General features: G+C 46.5%; 1 protein-coding gene across 1 annotated transcript in view; it reads right to left on the reverse strand.

Moving 5' to 3' along the window:
* Window positions 1-9,310: 9,310 nt before the first annotated feature.
* The window catches only part of MRPS28 (mitochondrial ribosomal protein S28), an 838,623-nt gene continuing 829,275 nt past the window's right edge, over window positions 9,311-18,658 (reverse strand). The window contains exon 3 of the mRNA XM_069621250.1: window positions 9,311-9,575. Coding sequence (XP_069477351.1) covers window positions 9,431-9,575 — 145 coding nt within the window. The 3' untranslated portion in view covers window positions 9,311-9,430. The remainder of the gene's footprint in view (window positions 9,576-18,658) is intronic.

The following is an 18,658-nucleotide window of genomic DNA, read 5'->3' on the forward strand; positions in this document are numbered from 1 at the left end:
TCACGTAGATTTAATCTTTCCTTGAGAAAAGAACCATGCGGGTCTTCTCACCCACAGCTGTGGCAGATCCGATCCCTATCACTTGCGGTGTCCCACAAGGCTCCTGTGTATCGCCCACTTTGTACAATATCTTTACAAAGCCCCTGTTCGACAAATTGGACCGTCTGGGTGTCACCTACACTAACTATGCAGATGACACCCAGATACTGCTAACTTTATCAGGCACCTACCACAAAGATGTCTGTCGGATTAACAAAGTCTACACCATCATTCAGGCATGGATGGCCACACATGGCCTCTGCCTGAATGATAAGACTGAGCTGTTCCTAGTCAGCTCACCCAACAACCTTCAGAAACTTAGTCCCAACTACAATAGCATCCTCATCGATGTGAATAACATACCCATTGCCAAAGATATAAAAACCCTGGGTTTCTACCTCGATGTCAACACCAATCTAATCAAACAGGTTAACATGACTGCCTCAGCCACTGCCTACATGGGCAAGCTGATCAGGGCTTGCAGACCCCTACTGTCTTCTAACAGCTGCTTCATACTAGCCAGAGCACTTATACAGTCCGAACTGTACTACTGCAGTGCCCTATAACAAGCTGCAGGTTCTGCAGAATAATGCACTCAGAGCAGCACTAAACATTCATAGAAGAGGGCACATTTCAGCAACCAGAAAGCTTTACAAATGGCTTTCCATACAAGAAAAAGTTGACTTAAAAACCATCTGCCTTACCTACAAAGCTTTGAACCACCAAACCCCACCATATCTCTAAGACCAATTCACTATGAAAATGTCAACCAGAATCACATCAGATCTACTAACACATCTTGTCCGATAGTGTCTAGGTACAACCTAAAAAGAGCTGGCGGAACCAGTTTCTCGGTTCTAGCCACCCAATTATGGAACACTCTTCCACAGGACATCAAAACCATTCAAATCTTTGAAAAATCCAGAAGTCATGTCATCTCATGGTTACTGAATAATAACTAACACCACTTAGCTTACACCTGTCACTATCCTGTACTCCCCTTACCTTATGTATATATCTTTCCCTATCTTGTATCACATACTTTCCTATGCTACCCACCTACCTTTGCTTTTCACTTTTCATTTGTACTCATCTGTAATCTGTCTTTATAACTGTATCATGTAACCACCGTATAACTGTATCATGTAACCACTTCCTTTACCTAAGCGCCCAGATACCTCTGGGTCAGGCGCGCTATATAAATAAAATAAACAAATAAACCCTGACAATTGCCTCGGGTGAGTGATAAAGTAGCTGAGTCCAGGCCAGGAAGTTTTCCTCAAACCCCATGCATCCCATGATCTCCCACAGTGAATCCCAGCACACAGACTCAAAGACACTTTCAAAGTCTAATGCCAGTAGCACAAGCTGATCTGATAATATAGGATCCTGGCTTTTGACAAATTGCACCCTACAAAGGTTCATGCGTGTGGATCTACAGGGCATAAAACCACACTGGTCCAGGTGTATCAGTGAACCAATAACTCCAAGAATGCAGTTGTCCAGGATAGCCAGGATCTTTGCCTCCCCATTGATCAGTGAGATTAGCCTGTATGAGGCACATTGCTCAGGGGGTTTCCCGGGCACTATACAGGCTCGCCAAGGGTCCGGGGGGTGGGGGGGTGGAGATATCCAACCTGCCTACACTGTGTAAACAAGCGATGTAGAGGCCTGGTAAACTGTATACCCAGTCGCTTCTAGACCTCTACAGGAAAACCATTGGGTCCCAAGGTTTTGCCAGTCTGTCGCTGAGAAAGAGCCTCCCCTCTCTCCTCTTCAGTGACCTCCGCATCCAGTCCCTCTGCTGTTGCGCAGGGAGGCACGGGAGGATCACCAAATTGAGAACACCCACTCCCTCAGTCCGGGACAGCCTCTAAGGGGACCGATACAGTGTTACATAAAACTCAGCGAATGCCCCAGCAATTTTCACATCCTCTGAAGGCCTCCCCGAGAATCCATCATGGCCCTTACATGCCCATTCCCACTGTTTCGCCTCTTCAACGATGCAAGTATCTTACCCACCTTGTCCCCCGACTCGTGGAACTGACTGTGCATGGCCCAATGTGCAGATTTTGTGTTGTCCAGGGCGACATTGCACAGGAACTCCTGTGCTGTGTTCAGGTTCTTGTGCGAGGCCCAGGAACCAGAAGCAAGGAACCCTTCCTCTGCCGGGACAGACGCCCGCTATGCCTCCACCTCCTGCGCATGCAACTTGTGGTGTGTTGCCACCAGCGTTATTGCCTCCCTTCTCAGGACCACCTTATAACCCTCCCACAGGCTAACAGGACTGTCCACAGTCCCTTCATTGATTTCTAAGTATTCTGCGGTAGTCTCAGCCATCCCCCCACGAATTCAGGGAAGCCTAAATAATTTGCCTTGAGTGGCCACAGCGCTGTGGGTTTCGTGCATCTGCTTTTAAGCTCAATAAGCAACGGTCAGTGGGCCGAGATCCCCATGGCCAAACATTTTGCAGAGAAAAGTCGATGGTCAGATCTAGTGGGACAAAAAAGTGATTGATGCGTAACATTGAGGCATGTAGCCAGAAGAAAAGGAAAACCCACAGGCTGATGCGTGCAACAGTTTACATGCGTCCACCAGCCCGATGGCTGTGGTAAAAGTGTGTTTTGTGTGGCAATTGGGGTTTCTCGTGCCCATCCAGTCCTATCCAGTCTCGGGTCCATTAGCTTCAGACATTAACGGGTCTCAGTGGACTGTAGTATCAATGCTTGGTGGTCGTTTAACAGCTCAAGGGGGTATACCTTTACTTTAATAAATGTCTAGTGCGCACCATAGGAGGCTTAAAGGGCGCAATATCAAACAAAGCATCAGCAGACAGACAGACCGCCAATACGTAGATAAACAAACAACAAAGCGAACCGGTACACCATTGAATAGCAAGCAGAAAAGCGCTAGACCCTTGATTTAAACAACCAAGTCTTCAACTTCTTTCTGAAAATGGCCGTTGATTTTAGTTCTCTTGGATCTGGTGGAATGGCATTCCATGCCTTAGGTGTAGCCATAACAAAATGCACCTCTCATAACCTGAGTCAGACTGCAAGCAGGTATTTTTAGTTGATTGGTTTTATTGGATCCAAGTATCCTAACCCTGGTTTTATTAATCAAAGCCTCATTCGGGTATCGTAGACTTGCGCCCATCAAATATGTGTGAGTAATCAACAAGAGGCAAAAGTGAATCCTTGCTTCAATGGGAAGCCAGTGTACTTTGCATCTAGCTTCAGAGACATGATCTCTGTTTTTTAGGCCAGAGATTACCCTAACCACACTATTTTGTATAGTTTGCAACAGCATGTAATGCAATTTGGCTATACCCACCAATAGGATACTGCAGTAGTCGATTTTTGACCCCATTATCACCCTGACCACTGTCTCACAATTTGCCTGAGTGATGTAAGGCTGAAGTTGTGCCAACAATTTAATATAACAGGCAGAAGAGGAGACCAGACTGCATACGTTTGCCCTCATGTTGAGATTTTGATCCAGAACAATGCCCAAGGTCTTCACCTTCTTTTTTGTCTGAATGTCAAACCCTGCCACTAGAAAATAGTTATAATCTGATTCCAACTCTTATTTTATTATCCGTGCAAACCACCATCAACTCTGTTTTCTCTTTATTAAGCACCAAACCATTTCCCACCATCAATGTTTGAATAAGTTCAAATACCTTGCTGATGGTTCTTTCAACATCCACAGGAATCCCAGATAGCACATTGAGTGTCATCTGCATAATTAGTGAAACCTATATTATTCTCCTCCAGGTGATTGAAGAGAACTGTAAAAATATGATATAAGGATGAGATAAACACGCTCCCTTAGGCGCGCCATCTATTAGGCACTTTGGTTGTGCTTTAGCCTCCCAACTACAGAATCTACACCATCGATTACTCCTTACTACAGACTCTACACCACTGATTACTCAAAAACGAGGTGGTCCAGAGAGCAGCATTGTCCGAAAAGTATGCTACTTCTTTGAACCTGGTGACCGAAATAGTATGGTCCGCCAAGTCAAAAGCTGCAGACAAGTACAACAGCATGAGCAAGGCGATCTGCCCCTTGTCCATAAGCTGGAGTAGTCTTGATTTCAGATCAAGTAGTGCCGTCTGTGCGCCATACCCTTGCCTAACACCTGACTGCCACTTGTTTAAAAGGCCATGGTCATTAAGATGTGCTGAAATTTGCATACAAGCCGCACAATCCACATTTTTTAAAAAGAAACAGCGTACTAGTGATCGGCCAATAGTATCTAGATATAGACCTAGCTTTTTTAATAAAAGGTGTAATCCATGCATTCTTAAGTCCTGATGGAACATGATTTTCAGAAAACGACACATTAACAAATTTACAGAGCATACCCAGCAGCATGAGAGTAGAGTATGTCATTATCATAGCGGGACATCGATCTCCCTTACAGCTGGTTGGTTTAAGATGGTTTAAGATGTGCAATAATCATAGCCAGTTCAGTCTCCGATATATATCGGACGCTAAACTGTTGATCCCGAGTCTTTTGCATCCGATTCCCCCACTCTTGTGAGTTAACTACCCAACCAAGAGACTTCTTACTAGCCTCAATATTCTTTTTTATCCTTTTCAACTTGCCGAACATGGCTTCTTGTATCACGGTACACCATATAGCATTTTTCACAATTATGTCTGATTTATTCTTACATGGGGCTCCCTCAATATTTTAAAAAGTTCCTTGGATTCGATTGTGCACTCATAACCCTGTCAAACATATTTTTCTTGGTTGTAATAACTGCTAATTTGAAGTCCTTAGCCGCCGCCCTATATACCTCCTTCTCATGGCTACCTTCTGGGGATCTCCAGTCATATAAACACTTAATTTTATTGGTTTTAAGATTTTGTAAGTTAGGGGAGAACCAGTCATTGCCTTTCTTTTCACCGACAAGCTTGGTACTGAGGGGGGCTAGTGCATCCGTAGCTTCCTGAATAGACCACAAATAGGCATTAGCAATATCTTATGCCATTTCAAGTTCCATGATCTCCTGTGTCATGGGTATTAACCAAGGTTCCAAAACCTCTGGCGTGATTTTTTAAAAAGATTGCTTGCAATTGCATTTATCTTTTTCACGGCATTGGTCTTAATTAATAGGATTTTCGAAGACTGCTTAAAGATGTACAAAAAAGTGGTCTGACCAAGGGCAGGTAAAACCGGAGAATGCTGCCAATTTCTTTTTCCATGCCCCTGATGGCATCCTAGGAGTCAGAGATGCACTGCTCAGCCCCCACACTCTTATAGTGGGTTTCCACAATTCTTGTCTGAAGGACACTTTCCATGCCAAGCCATCACTTTCTGTTTCCACGGAAGCCCTGGACATGCCGATCGCGCTCAAAATGTCAGTGAGGGAGAGCTGGGGACCCGTCATTTTTCCCCCCATGTCTGCCATCCTCTGGATGTGAGACAAGGCGGGCAGGGGTCCACTGGTAGTAAACTGGTCTATCTTATTCTGTAGCTGTTGAGGAACTGCAGTACTAGCCTCCGCTTGATACCAGAGCATAGCCCATTCACATTCTACATCAGGAAGGAGACCATCCCCTCATGAGTCATCCCCCAGAAAATGTGCTTAACAAAACAGATAATGCATGCTGCCCCACTTTTCCCACCACAAGTGTGCCATCCCTATGTCACACACCACCCAGTCCCCCGGTGTTCTAAGCAAGGCAACAAACCCCAGTGCAACCATCAAGAAAACATCCCCAACTATCCCCCCCCTGCCCATACTTCCCTGCATCAACTGGACGTGGGAGAACCTCGTCAACCAAGTGTTTGGTGACCACTGCCAGAGTCTTTATGAACCTAGGCCTGCCAGCAGTCAGAGACCCCAATTATTAGAAGAGCAAGTGTCAGAGGGCCGGTTCCATCCCGGTAGCCAGTTCAGCCCTCGCCATCTATCTACGAGACAATCTCTGTCAGCGGGCCACCCCACGGGTTGTGTTTCGAAGAGGACTGGTGACACCTCCAATTCCAATGCCGGCCGTGGTCTTTTTCTAGGTGGCTTGGGCCCAGGCGCTGACAAGAGCTGTGTTTCAAGCCAGGTCTATGCATCCTTGGGAGTGTGAAAGAGATGGTGTACCACCATGAAAAATGTTGAGATGAGTGGGGAAGAAGAGGGCATACTTAACTCCAAGCGAGATTAGCTTTTTATTCACTGATTCAAAGAATTGGCGAGCCTACTGCACCTCCCCATTATAGTGCAGGAAAAACCATATCCTGTAGCTTTGAAGTGATTGGGCCGGTGGCCTATGTCATTTGCAGCAGGGCATCGCGATCCCTGTAGTTCAGGAGTCTCGCAATTATTGTGCGGGGGGTGCTCCCGGGACTGGTTGACCTGCCAGGACCCTGTGCGCCCACTCAATGGAAAAAAGAATTTTAACAGCTTCTTTGGTGCAGATAGCTCGGACAGCAGGTTGTTACGACACAATCTTCCCTCTCTGTCTTCTGCACTTTCCAGGTGGGTAAGCTTCTAGGAGACTGCTGTCAATGTTGTTTTTCCATGTGCCTGATAGCGTCCTTGGAGTCCGAGATGCACTGCTCAGCCTCCCCCACTTTTGTAGCGAGTTTCCACAGATGTTGTCATAAGAAGTACACTTTGATTGCCAGGTCATTCATTTTTTCTTCCACAGAAACCCTGGACATGGCGATCGCGCTCATAATGTCAGTGACAGAGGTGTGGATCCATCATCTCACCCCCCCTCCCAACCCCCATGACCACCATTCCGGGGCCAGGAGGATAGCTCGGGGGCAACGCACTCACCTTGGAAGCAAAACAGGTTCCATCCCCGGGTCTGCACTTAAAAGCCTCTGAGGATTAAGAGCGTTATAAATAACCAATTACAATTCCCTGGGATGAGAGACAGGGTGGGCATGGGTCCACTGGTAGTATACTGGTCCATCTTGTTCTGTAGCCCTGCTTTCTTTGACCATGGCGCCGCTCGCAGCCGGTCATGTGACCCAGCAGACTTGCAGACTTGCAGCAGCCCCTCCGCTCCTGGTTACCCTTGGCACCAATGTTGCAAGTTATGTTGCAGCCCAGCCGCCTCCGGTATATGTCTGTGGCCAGGGAAGCCCAGGCCCATCACCCTCACCTTCCCGCTCTACTAGGGTGATGCCAGCAGGTGCACATCCCAGTCCAATCTTGGTGGCCAGGAGGGAGCTGCGTTATAGTGTGCCCTCTAGCATTGATGGGTAACGCAATGCTGTGGCCCCTTCAGTCACGGTTGGGGCATGCCGTGTTGCCCAGTGAGGTTGGGGGGGCATCCATACCCCAAAAAACAAAGCCCCCACTTGATCGATCTCCCCTCCACAGTGTGTCTGTAGCCTTCAGTCCACCCTTATTGTGGCAGGGTGTCAGTTCTCCACCTCGGGGCCCACCGGGGCCAGTACAACCCTCACAGGTCCCCCACTAGTGGCAGATGCTCCGTGTCCCTGCCTCACCTGCAGTCCTTGCCAGCAGCTCGCACAGCAGGCTCCCATACACTGGAGTGCCTCCTGGATGTCAGGCCTGGCTCCAGTAGTAAGTGCGGGCCCCCGCACCCCTCTGTGATCAGTGGGCCCTGTATTATCGCTATTTTTTCAGCACACTGCGCTGCTGTCTGTGCGGATGCGGCCCACACCTCCTCCCCTCCCCCACCGGCACCACACTGGTCCTGGGCACCTGCTTTCCATGTCGCTGGGCCTCTGGCATGCTTAAACTGGCCGCGGCGAATCCCCTCTCCACGCCCGCAGTAGCGGCCTGCCTACCGCACCATCCATGGCGCTCGGTTGTGGTTTCGGGGTCTCTGAGCCTCGGTTTCTACACCAGAGCAGAATGTAGCGAATTTCCTTCCGGTTCACGGGAGTGTGGGTCTCACCCAAGGATTTTCGATGGCGACAGGATTTCAACTTAAGGATAGCAGCGGCCTGAGAGGAGCTCTAAGGGCTCATGTCTGCATTGGCTCCCTGCGCAACAGCGCCCCCCCTCCCCCTGAAAATAATGATTAAACTATTGCTATTTCATACAACTGCAAGTTGAATCAAACCACCCTTGGACCCGCTTGGGTGTGAGCATGCGGGCTGTGTTGTACCGAAATTAAGAATGATTCAGGAGGGGAATTCTGCAAGTGCTGCCCAGGGAGCGTGCTCCGGGCTTATCTGTTAACAGGAAACACAAAATCAGACAGATACCCGAAATCGCAGTTTACAGATAATTCACTAAAACAACTCAGGTTTGAGGGCAGCAAAATTCATATTTGGAGGCCTACTCATTTCAAAATGGCGCCCAGATCTATATAATGCCGGTAATTCCTCCCCCAACCCCCCACCTCCCGGCTAGGGGCTTATTGCGCAATAAAAGAACACTATTCGCAAAAAAGAAAAAGTACTCTCATTTTACATATTGCCACAAATTACAGATGGTGCAACACGTGCCGTTGTAGTTAATGTAACACATTGACAGAGTTTACATAGCCCACATCAGTCGATTTTAAGTAAGCTAAGTAACGTGTTTGAGTCTAGCAGGCATCTACATAAGACACTTTACACTTGTGCTTTGATTCTGGCCTGTAGGATTTGTTTGATGGTTACCATATCAATGGGTATGTATCTTTTGTACTGAACTTCACAGAATGTGGTTTAGTCACACGCGATATGTGTGTGTCATAACTTTAATATGGTCGTGGAGCCTTAAGTTGCAAGCTGTACTGGTGGAGTATGGCCAGGAACTAGTAAGAGAGAATTCATGGAAACTGACAGCCAGTACAGCCCATAGATGCAGACTGAAAAGCTCTCTGTATCCAGTACAAGTGACCAGGCGCTAAATTCAGAGAGCGAAATTCAAGCCTGTGTGCCGTGCTCTAAGCCAGGTATGTTTATCGGCCATCAGAATGAAGTGAAGGTCACACCAAGATGCTAAGGGCACACAGAGGGGCATGGTAGGGCTGTCACCACAACATGGAGAGTCACAGAAGAACGGCTCCGAGTGAGTGCGAGGAGAGGGTAACAGGCAGGCACAGTAGAGCAGCCCAGGAGGATTGGAGAGTTGGACCAATCCCCTCAGGTTGCGTGAAACATTAGGACTATAGGGGGGCTTAATGGCCAACTTATGAGCTACCCGATTGGCTGTGCAGCACCCCCCCCCCGTGCTAATACGGTTTGGTAGGTAAAATATAAACAAAATACTGACATATACCCACGTTTCTTCTGAAAATGCAGCTCTTGGCATTCAATTTATAGTACACTGAAGAGAAACTAGCATGGTGAGGCATGTTTATTGAGTTCTTTATTCATATAGCATTAAAACATATTTAAACATATTTAAGAACTTCAGGAAATCTAAAGAGTGTGTGTAAAATACATATGAACTATTTTTCCATGGTTCTATTCCTTCGGTTTTCCTTCCATCAGCCCCAGCAGTGCAGCGCTAGCTTCCAGTAATGTTGTATCCGCGGTTGCTCCTAAGAACCGAGACGCGAGCTCCAGGTCCACCAGTCTTAGTCGCACCCTGGCCCCTTTTTGATATTTCCTGAGAAGAAATTAAAAGAATTAGGTCTAGCATGCTCATTCACATGTAATCAATGGTTGGCACAAACACAAAGAAATTGTAATGCAATCATTAAAAATTAGATCAGAGTGGCTAGTACACATCGAAAGTTCATAATTTAACTTAGTTTACTGCTACTAAGTGTAGCCTGCACTTGTGCACGGCTTTGTGCGACAATGCCCTCCTTGCGATGGCTAATAGCTCCTATTACCAAAATATTGGGCCTCATTATAAGCATGGTGGTTCGGGAACTACGGTACTGGTAAGCATACCGATACCGTAGTTCCCGGACCGCCATACTACGAGCTGTGCTTGCGGGCGCCTGTCAGCCCGCCAGAGCGGCACCTGCGAGGGCAGAATGTCGGATGCACCTTCATTGACGGTGCATCCAACGTCCCCATTCCCATTGGAGCCCTAAAGGGCTCCAATGGGAATGGGGACTGACAGGCACTGGCACCCGGCAATGCAGGGAATTACCGGGTCCGGCAATGTCGGAATTATCCGGTAATTCCTCATTGACGGGTGCCGGAAAAAATGCAACTCCGGCGGCAGGCTACCGCCAGGATTATTATGAGGCCCATTGTCTAGGTAAATCTTTTTTTGGTTAAGAAAAAGTAGCTGTTTGCTAATAAGTGTCAAACTCAAAACTGGTTGAACTGGACCGAGCAGGACTAAACATTCAGCAGCCTTCTATCATACTGGGCAACTCATATCGACATTTCCCGATTACTGACTTTCAAAAGAGCCTCAGTAGAACTAATAATTAAAAAACATATACAAATTGAGCTTTCACATTGCGCTTCATGCCGCAGACCAGCCTCTAAGCATGGGGCCGCAATTCCAACTTGCGATGCTCTGCGCCGTCTGGCTTCCAAGACAAGCATGTTGCCCCTTGAGCTATCCTCCCGGGTCACTATAATTTCACAACTATTATTCGACAATTTGCAAATATAACGAAAAGTAAGGCTTCAATGACTGACCATAGACATTAAAAGGTCAACAACATGCTTGTGCAATTTAGAACAAAAGGAACATTCCTCTGTGCTCATCTGGATTCTGAGCTCATCATGCCTAAACATGTGAACGCCCGAGCATCATCTACAGCTCACACGACCAAGCATGTAAACCCCTGCAGGCAATTTCTGTCACCAGACAACTGCCTTCACTCGCCAGAGCCATCATAGGCAGTAAGCTGGACTACTGTAATGCCCTACTTATGGGTACTTCTGCCAAGAAACTTACCAAACTTCAACTGCTACAAAAAATCCCTAAGAGCAGCATTGGGCCTAAAACGCTCCGACCACATCCCACAGGCCAGACGCGATGCTCACTGGTGCCCCATTTGAGCGAGCATGGACTTCAACATCCTATCCATTACTCACCACTGCACCAGTCTCCCTCAATCATGACATCTCTATAAAGTCTGCTTCTCGCCCACTACGGTCCTCCTCTGCCCTTGCTCTCCTTGCTCCCAGATTCAGAAACAAGCAAGCGGGCGGTTCTAGCTTCATGGTCACAGTGCCCACCTTATGGAACTCTCTCCCCATCACCATCAAAACCCAACCCTGTTACCGGATTTTCAGGAACCTCCTTAAAAACTGGCTGTTCAACAAATATGACTGAAGAAATTACTTCTCGCCTTTTCGGTACTAGCGCCATCATAACCCTGGGCTTGGCCGCTACACAAATGCAATGAATAAATATGTGGACAAAACAACAATCAACAAACTAAAATGGACCCAGTCGGAAACATCAAGTGCACACAATGGCCTGAGTGGCTCCATTATGGAAAATGCACGTTGAAGTAAGAGAAGGCGGGAGAAATTGGATGGAGGGGCAGGGAAAAGGGCATGGTAATGCACAGAAACAGTGGTGAGGCGTCAAAGAGATTGGGGGGGAAAATCACAGCTCCGTAGAAGAGGGACTCTGGGGTCTGACACCTCCAAATAAAGAACTAAGTGCTGATAGAAGGCATAGGATCACAGCGCACAAGGGCGGGGGTACAGGAGGGGAAATAACCCCCCCCCTTCCCTTCAATAGTTGGACGTAGTTATGAAATGTCGGCATAGACCTCGTTAAATGGTAATGAGAAAAACAAAATGCTGAAAATGCAGATCTGTCACACTTCATTATCACCTCAAGCAGGCATGGAAGTTACTTCAATGACCTTCATTACGTACATTTTGCCCATAGCAGAAGTGATGCACAGCTTTCTTATTTGGGCAGGTTTGTGGCGGGTGGATGCCATTACATCGAACACGGTGGGTGTACATGCACGCTGTTACTTATTTGCAACGAGTGTGGCATTTGACACAATGCCACCATATTTACTGAAGAGTTCATTTTGTAGACCACAAACAGAATTTGTAAAAATTAAAAGGGGTTCAGAGAGGTCCACGGACCTTGCACTCCCCCCCTCCCCCCCACCCTCTCCAGTTGTTCTACCTCCAAGTGAGTGGGGCAGTCACAGTTACACGAGCGAAGTCAGCAGTGCAAACCCACAGCGTTCTGAGTTTTTAAGGTTGGCCGAATGACCTACAAGCAAGTACTCCGAGTGTTCTGCCATCTGCCACCAGGTACAAATTACACAATTGCGCTGCGTGCATCCCGGTCCTCATAATGGGTTTTTCTGGTAAAACGAAAAATGAAGGCCAAGGCAGATCTTCCTTGGAATTTGTTTCAAAGAAGGCAAAGAAAATACTGAATAGGTCAAGATGATTTGCACGCCCTCTGTTTTTAAACTGCTCCATTGATTTCTAGGTAAATCAGCCAGGTACACCCACGAGCTAAACATTCGGAAACAGAGACGCTCTATTGATGAAGTCGGCGCTTGATGTGGGCAGAGGGGGAGAACCTCCGATCTAGAAGTGGATTGCATTTTAAGACTGCGGCACAGCAGCAACACGAAGGTTCCAATATGCATGGCACTGCTGTCTTGCAATTTACCTATGGCCACTCGACCATAGCCCCCGTGCAACGCGTCAGCTTCGCTCCAACTACAATGGGATTTCAAGTCCTTCTAAATATCCTGCATTTCAGAAGAATTTCCCGAGTTAAGTACACCCACCACAGAGACTCCGTAACATGCAGGTCAGAAGAGTAGGGTGCGAAGAGAGGGGGTAGAGTGACAGGCTCCAAGTTACAAGCCTTCTCCAGCATGCATTGTCCCCCTCCAATGGTTCCCATCCCCCGCTCGCATCCAAAATCATTCTTCCAATCTGCCTACAGCTGCCTTTAGCTTTCACAACACCATCTGTGGCACTGCCATGAAAGCTGAACAATAATAACACCACTGGTGGGATATTCATAGAGGGATGGGGAACCTTTGTCTTAAACACTGTAAATAACAGATGGTAGGTGTTGTTTTATGTGGAAGGATGAAAGGCTAAGTATGCTTGTCCTGGTTTGAACGTGTGATTGCAGGTTTGCAGAAAATCCCTGCAGGAGGTGTGTCAACTCACTAAGCCATCTCACTGCCATCCTTTGCAACTGTGATTGGATGGTGGTTACCTGCCAATTATTAAACAATTGTAAAGAGTTTGATTCTTTTAGGGTATAGGAACTGGCATAGAAACCAAAACGGGTATCTCCCTCTATCGATTGCCAACCTCTCTTCCTCGATTGCCAACCTCTCTTCCTCGTTGAGCCATCGATTGTGCTCTTTTTGGGCAATCTTGCAACTTTGCCACAGGGCAAAATCCAAAAGGTGATAACTGTTGGTGATCACGAAAGGGTCACAATTGCAAGCCATTGGCCAATGCAGATGTTCTCTGAAAATGCAAAATCGTGCTGTTGCACAACACATACACAATCCATACCGGTTGTGTGGAAACTATGTAAAGGACTTTCAATGGTTTCTGAATATTGCAGCAATGCTTTCAGAATTGCCACAGGTACTGTTGCAACGCATCTGTTGTGTTGAGATATGGGGATACAGTGTGCATGTGTAGATGTTGGGCTACCCATTAGAATGACCACAGGAAGTGCAGAGTGGTGGAGCACAGCTGGTAAATTGGCCTCGATTGCCTGATACATGTTCAGCCCTTCTACAAAACTTGCTCTTGCTGCCCAATCACTTGGGAATTCTACTAATGATGCAGGCACAAGCCCGCAGTGCAGATCTTTTTGTAGGGAGAGTCATACATTGATAACATCTTGACAATATTTGTCTGCATGTCCTCTTTTGGCTTTTTCTGGAAGTAGAAATGATATGTATTCACACATGATCTCTATGTGGCTGCCTTTTCTTCCAAGGTCTAACAATCCACCTTTAAGAGTGCTTTCACAAAAGACACAACATTAATTTCATGTGAACACTTACTTATTCTGGGCTTAGCTTGTGACGGATGCAGATGTGAGCCTCAAGCATTGTGGCCATCAGTATGCAAATTGGAGCTAATAAACTACAGCCTACCTCAGCAACATGGCTTTAGATCTTTGTAGTTCAAATGTTTTTTGTTTTAATAAAAGCAAGGATTAGTTGGATGGAGAGAGTGGCGTGGTGTTGGTGCAGGACACACCGCTAGTCAGGACGCTTCAGGGCAGCACATCTCTAAAGGGCCGGGCAATTACAAACCCAAACTACTGCTTTGGTAATTCGAACACAAGTCAAAGATACTTTAAGCCCTCTTAATCCAGTCATTAAAGAAAGTTTTTTGCAGTCACCTCACACCTGCTCCTAAAGCCATCCTGAAATACACCGTCCTCAAGCGACTGACACAACTGTCGGCTGAGGTGCCCGCGCGCATTGTCCTTCCTGACAGATGTTCCCTCCGGCTCGAGAAGGCCGGGGCCCGAGATCAATGGGAGGTGTAGGGAAAGCGGAAACATGAACGCTGCGTGCACAAGCCCCCATTAGCCAAGTTTAGGAGGAAGGGCATATGAAAGGCTGCTGCGGGCCGGTTAATCATACCTAAAACCCCCTCATTATATCCAGGCACCAGGGCAGTAATCCACACAACGGCGGGCTCTATCCTGAGCTTAAGGCAGGAGCTTCAGGCACAGTCCCCAAACAAAGGAGGCATTTCCAGATTTTCAAAAAATGGACTAGGGCCCAAAAAAGATGAAAGGTCCGATAAAATGGGGTATTATGTAAATGTTTTTAAGGATTTGCACCCTTTCAAAATCTAAGTGGCGTGTGTCAAAGGTAACTGACATTCTACAGAAACACCTAGACATGCTAAAAGGCAAAATATTGCGTCAGACGCCGTCGGCCCCGACTAGCGACCGGTGTCATTTTGAACAATGTTGTACATACGTTTTCATTTAATAACCTTTTAAGGCAGCCTTTCATATATACAGGTTCCATTTGTTCTTTTAAGTTTGCATTGGATGGTGAAACATGTATGTGTACTTTTAGTAGGGCTAGCCGATGACCTACTGTCCACATACATACAGAGGACGGCCTGTGTGTCGCCAGGGGAAGAGTAAAACTGAAGTCCAAAACCAGGAATACGTTTGGCCAAGGGCCAGACAGATATACTAAATAAAAGTGGGAACTCCAGAGAGGCCTGGGAAACACTGGGATGCATAGGTGCCAATCATAACAGATGGCTGGCGGTCGGTCAAATAGGAAGTTAGCTGGGCTAATACAGCAGTCCCAGGACCCCCCTCCTATAGTCCCTTCCGGGTATTGAGGGGTGACTGCATGAAACGCTGCAGACAGGTCTAAAACATGTAGCGCAGAAGTTCCTCCATCCTCAACCAAGCCACATGACGCGGGTCATCAAAAAGAAGCAGCACGAATTTGAGGCCTATTGTGGTCAAAGTCTGGCATGTTTCAAAGAAAGAGGGCGCTGTCCCGTAAGAAGAGCCAGTCACTTCGGTGAGGATTGGAGCAATTGTCGTGGCATGATTCTAGTAGGGCGGAGGGTCTAGAGGGGAACTATGTTTACATTTAGTAAAGGTGGAGGGTGAGGCAGCAAATGTCATCAGCAGAGGGAGTGGAGCCCACCCTACTCCTAAAATATGATAGTTTATTTATATAGTGCCTATACACAATGTGTTTCAAAGCGCTTCAAGGTAAGGGAGGGAACAAGGGAAAATACTATGACATTCTTACAGGCCATGAACAGTAAGGATGTGAAATTAACTATCGTACTCAGCCTGACCACATTTCAGATACTGCAAGTGCTAAGACATATGGAAACAGACAGGCGGCTACCATACTAGGCCTGATGACATTTCCAATAGTGCTGGGGGGCGGGGGACAAGTAAGGGGTGGGGGGAGGAGACAGACGATGCTGTTATCATACCAGGTTCAGGGACAATTCTGATAGAGTAAGTGCATAGAAGAAAGTAAGGGGAGGAAGGCAGGAGATAGGAAAAGGGACAAAAGATGCGGTTGGATGGTCATAATTCTATTAGTGAAATACACAGCTATTTGCTCACATAGATCAACAGAAGCCGGGATTTCCAGGCGAGGTATGCGCCACTTTGGATATTGCAAACAGGTGCTTTTGTATGTTAGGATAACGAATTAAGATTAGCGAATAAGGCCTTTTTAGCTGCAAGAATGTCTTGTTTTCATAAAATTACAATCTGGGATCAATATGCATGTTTCACTCCCTCATCGGGGGTCGTACTCCATTGACGCTGTGGCAACCTATTATATCACTTCATGGTTCTGGAGAATTCTTTTTTGTATGTTTGTCACTACCCTTATTCTCAGATGTAGATAGATGTACCAGAGTCTTATACACCTCTGAGGACCAAGACTGAGGCAAATCATGTAGTCTACATGATCTAAACTAGGATTTGAGTTTCAGAAAAAGCTCCAGTCGTACCTGGGTCAATCCTGGAAGTGAGAGGTGCTGGGGAGTGTTTATTGCCTTGTGGAAAAAATGTAAAAATGTAAAGCATAGCAGGCAGTCAAAATAAAAGGATTTGAACTGGTTACTTGTACCGCTCCAGGATTTAAAATTCTAACGTTTGACCAGTGCTATGTGGAGGGCCTTTAATAACCTGAGGAAGGCCTCGAGTGTCCTGAAGAAGAGCGGTACAAGGACGGTCAGCATTTTCACATCAAGATATAACAGAAATAATTCAACAACGATATATGCACAAGGGAATAGACAGTGCTATAGGTTCACCCGGCTCCCCGTCACAAGTTCATTAATGAATATCTCACCGATGTCTGCAACCGTGGTCTACTACAATAGTCCAAATAGAAGATAGAATTTAATGAGCATGTTAAGATATGCAGTTGGTGCCCGCTTCCCCATGGTAATTTTTTGCTTACTGTCCCATACTTTGTCCTAAAACTGACAATATTTCACAGGGATATATATGTTTTGGGAAATGTCTGGTTTGGCAGAAGATTTTTCAGGGCTGGGCAAAATCAAAATGCATTGCACAGTGACAATGATGGCATATATTTTTGGGCCAACCTTTGCGACTTTGTGCGCTGGCATACATTCTAGAGACAGGGCTCACGTGGGCACTAGAAGCATGACAATGAATTGTAGAAGCAACGCTGGCACGTGTTGTTGAAACAGGGGTCTGGGAAAAGCTATCAAAGATGTGTTGGAATGTTGGGGAGGGTGTAGGGAGTACTTCACAGAAAGGGCCGCTCAGTGCAGAATATTGGTAATGGCAATGTAGATTTATTAAATCACTAAAATAGGCTTTCGCTGCTGCCAAGTGTGCAAGGGCGTGTGGGGTGAACTTGGTTAGATCAAAAAAGAGGTGACTTGTAATTGTCTGCCAATTAGTGTTCCCGTTTTTAATTGTTTCCTGAACTTAATGGTTAACAAGTGTATTTGTACAGTATGCAGGAATCTTCCCACTGTGGCAGTTGTATCAACAATTGGTATTGCAAAACAGCAACGCGCTCCCCTCCATCCCCTTAACTTCAATTTCCACACGTCTCACTCACCCTCACCCGTACCATTGCTACAACAGAGCTGCCGACAGAGGCTCCTCGCGGGAACTGAGTGTTCCCGGTGCCTGCAAGGAACCTCCATCAGCAGCTCAGTTGCGGCAATGGCCGCCATGGAAAGGGAGAATAGACTACCTATAGTTCCCTTCTCCCTACTCCATGGCGGCCACCTTGGTTTGCGTTTTTTTTGTTCACATTGAGAAACGGAAAACACGCGTCATTAGCATGCCAGTACAATGTGCAGGGATGCGAGCAGCAATAAACCGCTCCGGGCGGGGGGACTGCCGGTGCAGGTCAACCCCAAGCTTCTAACTGGCCCAGGCATTACCTGGCCTGGGAAAGCCCCTGCACCCTGTGGGAATATATTGCTTAAATAAAGATGCCCCCACCATGAAGGCTGAAAGGCACACTATCCAGGATTCGCCTGCTCTTATACTGAGCAAAATGCAATCAACACCAATGCAATAACTATAAAGTGCAATGATCAGATAACTCCAAAGAAAATCAGTAAATACGTGAAAAAGTGCGCAGGCACAGCAAATGTGAAAGAAGGTTGTAACAGTGAGTAACCATAATAAATACTGCATACAATTTATATGTAATTTAAATCGAGTCAGTGTGCATAAAATAAGTGACAGACACATACAGAACGTCCCTTTTTCCCAGTCTAAGATGGCATTAAAGCACTAAGCTTCCAACAAAAGGCGCAGCTCCTAGTGGACCCGGTCTCAAATACAGAGTGAGCATTGAATACAGTCCAGAGTTCTGTAATAAAAATTGAATTTCAATATAGGTCTCAATAATAAGTATTTCCCTACCTAAGAGTTGCTCTACAAATAAAAAAATATACAATAAAAAAAATGAGGATGCCCAAAATAAAAAATAGAAAACTTAGCAAACGTCCATAATACTTTCCCAAGGATTTTGGCTGTAAAGTCATGCTGTATGCTGGAGCTGAATGGTGATGGGGAAGGTGCGGGAGGCAGGTGTGGGCCTGTTTGACCATCCGCATGGAGAGCGTGCGCTCAATGGGCTTTTGGACATTTTTAATGAAATAGAATGATGGTAGATCAACCTCTGCAAAACGTGTGGGGCTAATGCACGCACATTTCCCTATGCTCACACAATGGCAAAAGCATAGACCCATGTGCTCCGGGCTGGACACCAACTACAGACACAAGCTCTG

The sequence above is a fragment of the Ambystoma mexicanum genome, chromosome 5q, assembly GCF_040938575.1.
Source record: "Ambystoma mexicanum isolate Mex_15411 chromosome 5q, UKY_AmexF1_1, whole genome shotgun sequence".
NCBI classification, from domain to species: domain Eukaryota; kingdom Metazoa; phylum Chordata; class Amphibia; order Caudata; family Ambystomatidae; genus Ambystoma; species Ambystoma mexicanum.